The sequence below is a fragment of the Coptis chinensis genome, chromosome 1 (genome assembly GCF_015680905.1).
Source record: "Coptis chinensis isolate HL-2020 chromosome 1, ASM1568090v1, whole genome shotgun sequence".
Lineage (NCBI taxonomy): Eukaryota > Viridiplantae > Streptophyta > Magnoliopsida > Ranunculales > Ranunculaceae > Coptis > Coptis chinensis.
Genome location: NC_141456.1, coordinates 30,322,563 through 30,331,932, shown reverse-complemented (window position 1 = coordinate 30,331,932; position 9,370 = coordinate 30,322,563). Strand labels below are relative to the sequence as shown.

The 9,370-nt window shown below is 36.6% G+C and overlaps 1 protein-coding gene across 1 annotated transcript; it reads right to left on the bottom strand.

The window, feature by feature from the left end:
* Positions 1 to 226: 226 nt before the first annotated feature.
* Positions 227 to 1,111, bottom strand: LOC147523399 (uncharacterized). Its single transcript, XM_086570932.1, has 2 exons — positions 972 to 1,111; positions 227 to 878 (listed from the first exon to the last, which is right to left on the bottom strand). The coding sequence occupies exons 1-2, from the start codon at positions 1,109 to 1,111 to the stop codon at positions 227 to 229; spliced, it is 792 nt and encodes a 263-aa protein (XP_086427058.1).
* Between the last annotated feature and the right edge of the window lie 8,259 nt (positions 1,112 to 9,370).

The following is a 9,370-nucleotide window of genomic DNA, read 5'->3' as shown; positions in this document are numbered from 1 at the left end:
CTTCTTCAGAGCGTCGGGCTTCTCGTACCTGATAAGCCCAACGTTTCTGTAATTGCTATTTGGCATGATCAACCTGGAAGATCGTGTTGCCCCGGACTTTGGATTTCCGTGTATCTCCTAGTGCCAAATTGTGACACTGATGTGACATCATCTGGTCACTGCGGACCTTACATACTCCCGTTGGCATTGGGAATTTCAATGCCTGGTGGAAGGTGGATATAACAGCCTAATTTGCATGGATCCAATCCCTACCGAAAATTGCATTATAACAAGACCCACAATCCACCAGAAGGAAATTTATCCCGACAGATTGATGCCCAACCGTGACAGGGAGATGAACCTTTCCAATAGCATGGGCTGGTTCTCCGTTGAATCTAATGATTGGATTACGGTCTTCTACGATCAGGTCCTCTGACAGTTTCATTCTGGAGTAAGCCCTGGTGAATAAGATGCTAGCTGAGCTTCCTGTGTCGATAAGAAATTTTTGCACCCTAAAGATTCCTATCCATGCAGTAATGACAACAATGTCATTATGAGGGTAATAAACCCCCTTCTCGTCATTCTCAGTGAACTTCAACTCGTGGCCTTCATAGGTCTCAGTATTGATACCTTGGTCAAAATTGAAACTGTTGACCTGGTAATGATCTTGTATATGACGAAGTTTCAAGTGAGTTTCTATCTTTCGCTGACGGTGAGAGATGTTATCGATACGTGCGCGGCATACATCAATAACGTTGTGTTCAACCAAGTTGATATGGGCTGACCGAGTTTTGTTTTGAACAAACTCATGAGTAAGCCATCCATCGTCAACGAGGCGCTGAACTTCTTTCTTTAAAGCTCTGCAGTGATCTATTTCATGCCCAATATCATTGTGATATCTGCATTTTTTATTTTTATCCCGCTTCACCGTAGGATCTTACGGTAGTGGCGAAATGGGCGATAACATTTTCTTAGTTCTAATTTTTTCATACATGTCTGCAAGGCCAAGAGTCAAAGGGGTGAATACCTTTTCATCTAGATTTGGGGCCTTTGTATTATTCTGTACTCCTCTTGTTACCTTGATTGGTAAGCTTATCCTTTTTGAAGTCCTTGGAAGCGGGATCTGCGCCATCCTTTTTCTGTCGATATTTCTGATCATCTTCTACTTAAACGTACCCTTCAACTCGGGTGAATAAATCAGAGAGGGTGGTGGGCGGCTTTTGAGTAAGAGAGTTGTAAAGTCCATCCCTGTCGAAATGCAATGCTTGATGGAATGTTTGTATTGCGAAAGCATCACTCACATCATGAACTTCGGCGTGAAGCTTCTTGAACCGTCATACCAAACTCTTAATTGTTTCACCTTTCTCCATAGCAAGATTGAACAGTGTGCTCGGACTCTTCTTATTTTTCATATTGTATTGAAAACGTTCAACGAACATATCACTGAGCTTGGTAAATGAATCAATCAAATACGGCGTTAACTTGTTGAACCAGGATAGTGCGTATCCTTTCAATGTTGTTGGAAAAATACGACACATTAATGACTCACGAAATTCCCATAAGGTCATAGCCGCCTGGAAGCTCATGACGTGCTCGTTTGGACAGCCATCCACGTCATCGTAAGTCGGAAGAGGGGGCTGTTTGAATGCCTCAGGGTGAACACAGTCCCTGATGTCATTTACAAAGGATGAAAATTCCGGACCTCGCACAACCCTTTCCAAGAGGGGGTCGTCTCGGACATGGACCAAAATATCGCCGATATATCCGATATATCGCCGATATATATCGGTATTTTGGTACACCGACATCGATATTTCTGATATATATCCACCGAATATAGAACTCTTTTTTTTCTGATATATATCTGAATTTCCGATATGAAACTTTATATCGCCGATATAATCGATATTTCCGATATAATCGATATATATCGGTTGACTTTTTGACCATTTTAAAATATAAATCCGATATTTCCAATATATTTCCGATATTATATTTCCGATATTTTAAATAGTTTGGACTGGTTACCCAAAAAAATGGATATATCCGAAATATCCGATATATATCGGTTTTTGGGTACACCGATATATTCATCGATATCGATATTTTGAGCCTTGGTCTCGGATGGTTTGCTGGTCACGGCTTGGTTAATCAATTCCTTAACCCTTTGTTCATTTATATTCTCATAGCTATCTTCATCTGGATTCTCTTCTCTCCAGATCCGTTTATCACGGGCTAAGATTCGATTGGGATTCGGTCGTTGCCGACGTCCGATTCTGCCCCGCCTTCTCCCTGCCACTCTATTAGCAGGTAGTGGACTCTCATTCCGAGTTGTGTGTCGAGATTCATATCTTGATCCGGACACTTCCATGGATGTTGGTGTTTCCGAACTAGAACTCACTGCAGTTGCTGGTGTTCCAGATTGTTGTGACTGGTGTGTTTGAGGATTTGTGCCCAAACGATCCGAAACATTGTTTGACAGTGAATGAGTGGGGACAGGCACGATAGGGTGGATAGTCCAGCTTTGGCTTGGATCTCTAACTTGACCATTATTTTGGATAAGGTTTTGGCCATTGTTAGGATCTTCGCGCTGTCCTGGTTTGGCCCGTTGCCTTTGCCTATGTTCAGACAAAGGGGCGCACAGTAGCATTGCGGGTGGATTCAATAGGACCATCCCTGATGTGCATTCTGGCAACTCTTGTGCTCCGCACAGCGTTGCAGCGAGGGACACGGGGATTAGATCCTTGAGTTCCTAACGGTTCCAGAGTGTGTGGAACTACTTCAGACAGTCCGTTTTCTCCATTTTGAGAAAAAGATCTACGACGGTTTGACTGCCCCACCTCTGTAGTGGTGCCTGGAACAGTCTCCATGTTATATCGAGTTGCTACATACCGATTGGCAGCTTCTGTATTAGTCATCGCAATTTGTTCAGCCATGGTAACAAGGATGTATGAAAAATAAGGCCGAGGATATTAAGCTCCGATGGAATACCACATGGTCGTGGGTTCGATCCTCACAGACGATGCCAAAGAATGTCGGGGCAAAAAGTTAACCTGACACTCCCGATATAATGGTACTTCTGAAAGCTCGAAAAAGATGGGATTAGGTATTTTGAAGAAGAGGGACTGCACCAACATTCTGGTTGCCTACGTACCGAGTGAGAAATCCGAGATCAAGTCTCTTAAAACGTAGTTCTGGAGGCTGCAGAAGCCTCTATATATATAGCAATCTCCTGCCTTGGCGGCCAAGAAAGGGATTTTCGGAGATTGCCTTCCTTGATGAATCCTAGTATAATCTTATCTAAAATAGAATAACTCCCCAAGATTTTGTTATATCTTTGTGCAAGATCCTTGTACAAGATCTTATCGGATTAGGATTTCTCGCCTCCGCGGATCGGGTTATTGGATCAGAGTCATCCGGACTGATTGGATCCATAAACTTGGGCCACCTGGATGGGCCCTGGACCTGCTGTGAACTCTGACAGATTAGAGGAACGGATGATCCGAAAGTGTTTATTTGACAGCCACCGTACTGATCCGCCGCTGATCCCACTCTCGGTCTATAGTCCGAGTATGTTCTGGACCGAAAATGTGACATAGGGTACATACAATAGTCTATCCAACTCCCAAATCTTGATCGAAAATATGACGTAGGGTACACACAAATGACACAATAGTCTCTCCTATATCCCAAATCGATGAATATCTTTTAACAAAAACCGAAATATATCGGGAATCCATTTTTTTTTTGACTTTCTTTTCTAAATAAAAACCCAAAAACAAACCAACATTTCTTCCCCTTCCACCCAACAAAACCTATCTCTCCCTACAAATCCCATATTGTGCTTCAGATGAACTCTTTATTTTAAAATGGTCAAAACCGCTATCCTATTTTTTTTGTTCCATTGGAGCTTTACTGTCTTAATTTGCTATTATGAAGAAGGTCTATTTTTGCATTGATGTTGTCTGTGGATGACTGTCTTTTACAGTTGCTTCAGAAGGCCATCCATTTATCAAAAAAAGAAGTCATTTATATAAGCTATACAGTTCGTTACAGGATTATGTCCACTGATTTCAGCACATGTTGAGGATAGTTCTGATTCGCTGAAACAAATGGTTACAGGAGATTACGGCTCAACACAATAATTGCAGAATGCAGACATCTCAGTGTTTTCATCCACTTTAATCCATCTCTCTAACCAATGGTGTAGCATAATTGAAATGAGCTGCTACCCTACACCACAAACAGAGCACCCATGGAGTGGGAAATTCGATGACGCCTTTGAACCCATGGATTGAGGGCTAAGAAGATTAGTTAAACAAAAACAAGAAGTGGATGGTTGTGCATCATACGGAGAATCCTCTACCCATGTATTGTATTGACATGACAAAGGAACTTTTAACTTCTTCCATAATTTGCCAAAGCAGCAGCTTTAATCCAATTTAACGATGTCTTTCTCTGCCACTTAAGAAACGCATACACCACAGCTGAAATCCCAAACAAACCAGCAACTAACCATCCCAAGATAAAAGAACCATAACCATCTGTTGTCAGAACTCTGAATAGAGAAAAGCCCAACTCTATCATTCTGAAACTATCACCCCCTACAATCAACGACCATCTTCTATAAACGACGTAACATCATTTCCCTATCTCTTCTCCATCTTATCAAATTCTCCCCGACAATACCGCATTTATCCAATTTCAGAAAATGATGTTTTGGATTGTGAGAATGGAAATAATGGGAAAAAAAATTAAAGTATTCGGGACTACTACTTCGAATAATCATGTTATGTTGTGGAATTAACCGAGAGTTCAAGCTCTCGGGTGGTTTTTTGGATTTTTTTTTAGAATAGAAAGTCAAAATTACACTCCCTAATTCATTTGTTAAATGAGATCAAGATCTGGGCGTTGGATGGACTATAATCCAATGGACTATAATTCATTTGTCAAGTAGCCCTCGGTGTAATGGTGGACACTACCCCCCAAATTCTTTCTATTCACCGTCTTCTTCAATTTGTCAACTTAAAATTAGATAATATAGTGGAACACTTAAACATCGGTGTTGGACCCCCCCCCCAAAATTCTTTCTATTCACCCTCTTTTTCAATTAGATATCATATAACATCAAAAAGTCAAACCTTTTTAATGCTAACCCGACGACATTAAAGTGATGCGTAGAACTTTTAAGAGTTTTTAAGGTCTTGGTCCTAATAATAGTTTGTATATTAAGGTTTGGTCCAGAAAAACTTGAATATTAGAGTTTGGTTCTACTTCAAGTTTTTGATTGTAAGTGAACTCAGTTGACTATGGTTTTATTTTTGAACCCATGTATTGACATGACAAAAACTTTGAAATTGTGTATTTTGGAGTCAAAACCATTAGATTTGATATTGTTCAGGTATTAAAACCCAATTGATATCAACAACAAAATTAGGTAAGTTTTTCAGATTTTAAGACAAACACCACTTGCAAGAAGGAACATGAATTAATACAAATGTTCAAACCATCCCAAGATAAAAGAAACATAAACTTGTGGAAATGTTGTCAAAACTTCAATAGAGATTGTCTTACTTGTATCATTTTCACGAAACTTTCACACCTTAGGCTTTGATTCAACGAATAAGGAAACGAGTTGCAAGAGATCCCTATTTCTTTATGTTCTTTTAAGGTTTTAAAGAGAGAGACCGCATCATCCTTATGATTTTAAGAGTTCTTATTTTCGAAAAATTTTGTCGCTAGGGACCCATATTTAGACTAAAACAAAAGACTTTCAATTTTTTTCACCCAAATGGAAATAATGGGAAAACGGTTTTGAATAATCATTTTATGTTGTTGTGACATTTTGAGATATTGATAGCTTTAAATAACGATATATATGATACATTTCAACACAATTTGAATATTAATAGCCTTAAACCTTTGTTAAAAGTTTTGTTAAAAGATCAAAAAAATTGGATGGACTAAAATCCAAAATTTTGACCCTAAAATTCATTTGAATACTTAAACCCTCGGTGTAATTTTGACACAATTTGAGATATTGATAGCTTTAAACCTAGCTTCAAAGATTTGTTAAAACATCTTCTTCAATTTGTGGACCACTAAAACATTAGATTTTGTAACTCTAAAACTGTAGAACACTTAAAACATCGGTAATTTTGGACCCCAAATTCTTTCTATTCACCATTTTCTTTAATTTGTCAACTTAACATTTAGATAACATATAACATTAAAAGTCAAACCTTTTTAAAGCTAACCCGACAAAATTAAAGTGAATTAAAGTGATCTTTTTACTTTTTATATTTCCAGTTTTTATTTTCTTTTTGGTCATTCTTTTGAATATTAGAACTTTGGTCCTATTTTTCTTTTAATTTTTACTAATTTGAAGTCAATTTTGTTATACTTAAATTCATTCATGAGCAGTTGAATCAAGCGTTTGACAGTTGAATTTAAGAGAAGTTAGAGAACGAGTCTTACAGTTCTTGCTTTCTTCTCAATTGAAATTTGTATTTTGGAATCAAAACCATTAGATTTGATATTGTTCAGGTATTAAAACCCAATTGATATCAACAACAAAATTAAGTAAGGTTTTTAGATTTTAAGACAAACACCACTTGCGAAGAAGGAACATGAATTAATACAAAAGTTCAAACAGGTCAGATAAGAAGAAACATAAACTTGTGGAAATCGTACACCAAATCTTCAACTTTGATTGTCTTATTTGTAGTTTTTCCATGTCTTTCACACCTTAGGTTTTGATTTAGATGTGAATAAAGAATGAGTTGCAAGAGATTGATTTCTTTATGTTGCTGGTTTTAAGAGAGAGTATGTTCATCCTTTGCTGATTTTAAGGGTTTTTATTTTCAAAAAGTTTTGTCTGCCAGGGACCCATATTTAGACTGAAACATGTGACTTTCAATTTTTTCACCCAAGTCCACAAACGGATAGTTCACTTAAGTAATATATATATATATATATATGGGGAATCCAACAGTGTTCCACAGTTTTAGATAACCCCCCCCCCCAAAAAATTCTTTCTACTCATCATCTTCTTCAATTTGTCAACTTAACATTAGATAACATATAACATTAAAAAGTCAAACCTTTTAATGCTAACTTGGCGAAATTAAAGTGATGCAAAGTCAAACCTTTTAATGCTAACCTGACGAAATTAAAGTGATGCGTATAACTTTTAATATTTTCACTTTTGGGCTCTTTCTATTCTTTTTGAATAATCAAACTTCATGTCTGTGTTTTTTGTCTTTAATTTTTACTGAATTGAAGTCAACTTGTTCTACTTAAATTCATGCCTGAGAGGTTAAATCAAGCAGTTAACAATTGAATTTAAGAGATGTTAGAGAACGAGTCTTACAATTCTCGCTTTCTTCTCAATTGAAATTGTGTACTTCGGAGTCAAAACCATTAGATTTTATATTGTTCAGGTATTAAAACCCAATTGATATCAACAACAAAATTAGGTAAGGTTTCCAGATTTTAAGACAAACGCCACTTGCGAAGAAGGAACATGAATTAATACAAAAGTTCAAATATGTCAGATAAGAAGAAACATAAACTTGTGAAAATCGTATAACAAATCTTCAACTTTGATTGTTTTCTTTGTAGCTTTTCCATGTCTTTCACTCTTTAGGCTTTGATTTCAATGTGAATAAGGAATGAGTTGCAGGAGATCGATTTCTTTATGTTGTTAGTTTTATGAGAGAGAAAGAGAGAGTATGTTCATCCTTTGCTTTTATTTTCTAAAAGTTTTGTCTGTCAGGGCTCATATTTAGACTGAAACACGTGACTTTCAATTTTTTCACCCAAATCCGCAACCGGATGGTTCGCTTAAGAGCCAACATTTTGAGATATTGATAGCCTTAAATAACATATATATGATACATTTCAACACAATTTGAGATATTAATAGCCTTAAACCTAGCTTAAAAATTTTGTTAAAACATCGAAAAAATTGTGGAACACTACAAATCGACACAATTTTGTAACCCTAAAACTGTGGAACACTTAAACATCAGTGTAATTTTGACACAATTTGAGATATTGATAGCCTTAAACTTAGCTTCAAAATTTTGTTAAAACATCGAAAAAATTGTGGAACACTAAAACATCGACACAATTTTCTAACTCTAAAACTGTAGAACATTTAAACATCGTTGTTATTTTGGACCCTGATGTTAGCACTTTGGTGGTTTATATTTATGAAATAATAATAACCATTTACGTACTAATATTCAATAATTCCTTACTCACATGTTTTTGTTGGTATTTTTAGAGTAAGGGTTTTCATCCAACCTTAAGACTAGGATGATGTCACAACTAAAATCCTAGCACCATAGAGAACTATGTGAGTATGGTTTTATTTATTTTGATTTTTTTTTTTACTTCCTACAAGAACTTATCATGCAAGACAAGGTAAAAAAAATGAAACTTTAGTTGTTTAACAAGAAAACTAGAGAGAGAAAAAAAAAATAGAGGATTAATCATACTCATGCAAGGTTTAACTACGTATTTTTTTAAGAAAAATGATCATTTCCATCTCTAATCCGTTTTGGGTTCATAGACAAACCCGAAGACGAACTCGAGTACTGATCCCTAGCAAGATGTACTCATCTCTGAGTTCATTTTACTAGCATGAGGAGTTGAACTGATATTTCATCTCTGAAATACTATCTCAACTCCTGGATTCATCCTACATCAACCTGTCAAATAGAAGTTTGAAATCACCAAGAGCTCCAGGCTTTGAATTTGGTCAGACACTACCATTTTGGGGTAGGATGTCAAATGAGTCCTAAGTCCCTAAGTAGTGGTTTTGTAATCTAAAAATACGTAGCCTGATCCTCATATGAGCATCATTAACCCTCAACCTTGGAGGGTTTTAGCTCATGATCATGGAAGTAATGATTATGCTAAATTATGTTATAATAATTGAAGAATGGAAGAAGAAGAAAAATGGAAAGATTTGATTTTACCTAAAGAAAATGTTGATTTTATTTAGAAGAAATCAAGTGACTCCATTAACACTATTCAAGATAACTTAAAGCTTGTTTTCCTAAAAATGAAATATGCATGGAATGGAATAAATGGAGTGAGTCCAAAATGAAATACAAATTATCCCATTTCAAGCTTTCTCTCCTTTCACCAACGTGAACCAACTCCCCCTATTACTCACCTTTAATGCTATCTTATCTCCAAATAAAAACAAATTGACACCTTCACAATTTGACATTATTAGCACCTAAAATCATAACCAACATAATTAATGTCATGCAAGGTGTTAATTTGTGCCAATTATTTGCACATTCTGTCTTGACTTGCTCCTTGATTGATGACTCATCCAATCTTGTGGGCCTGCAAAATGGGTCCACATGCTGTG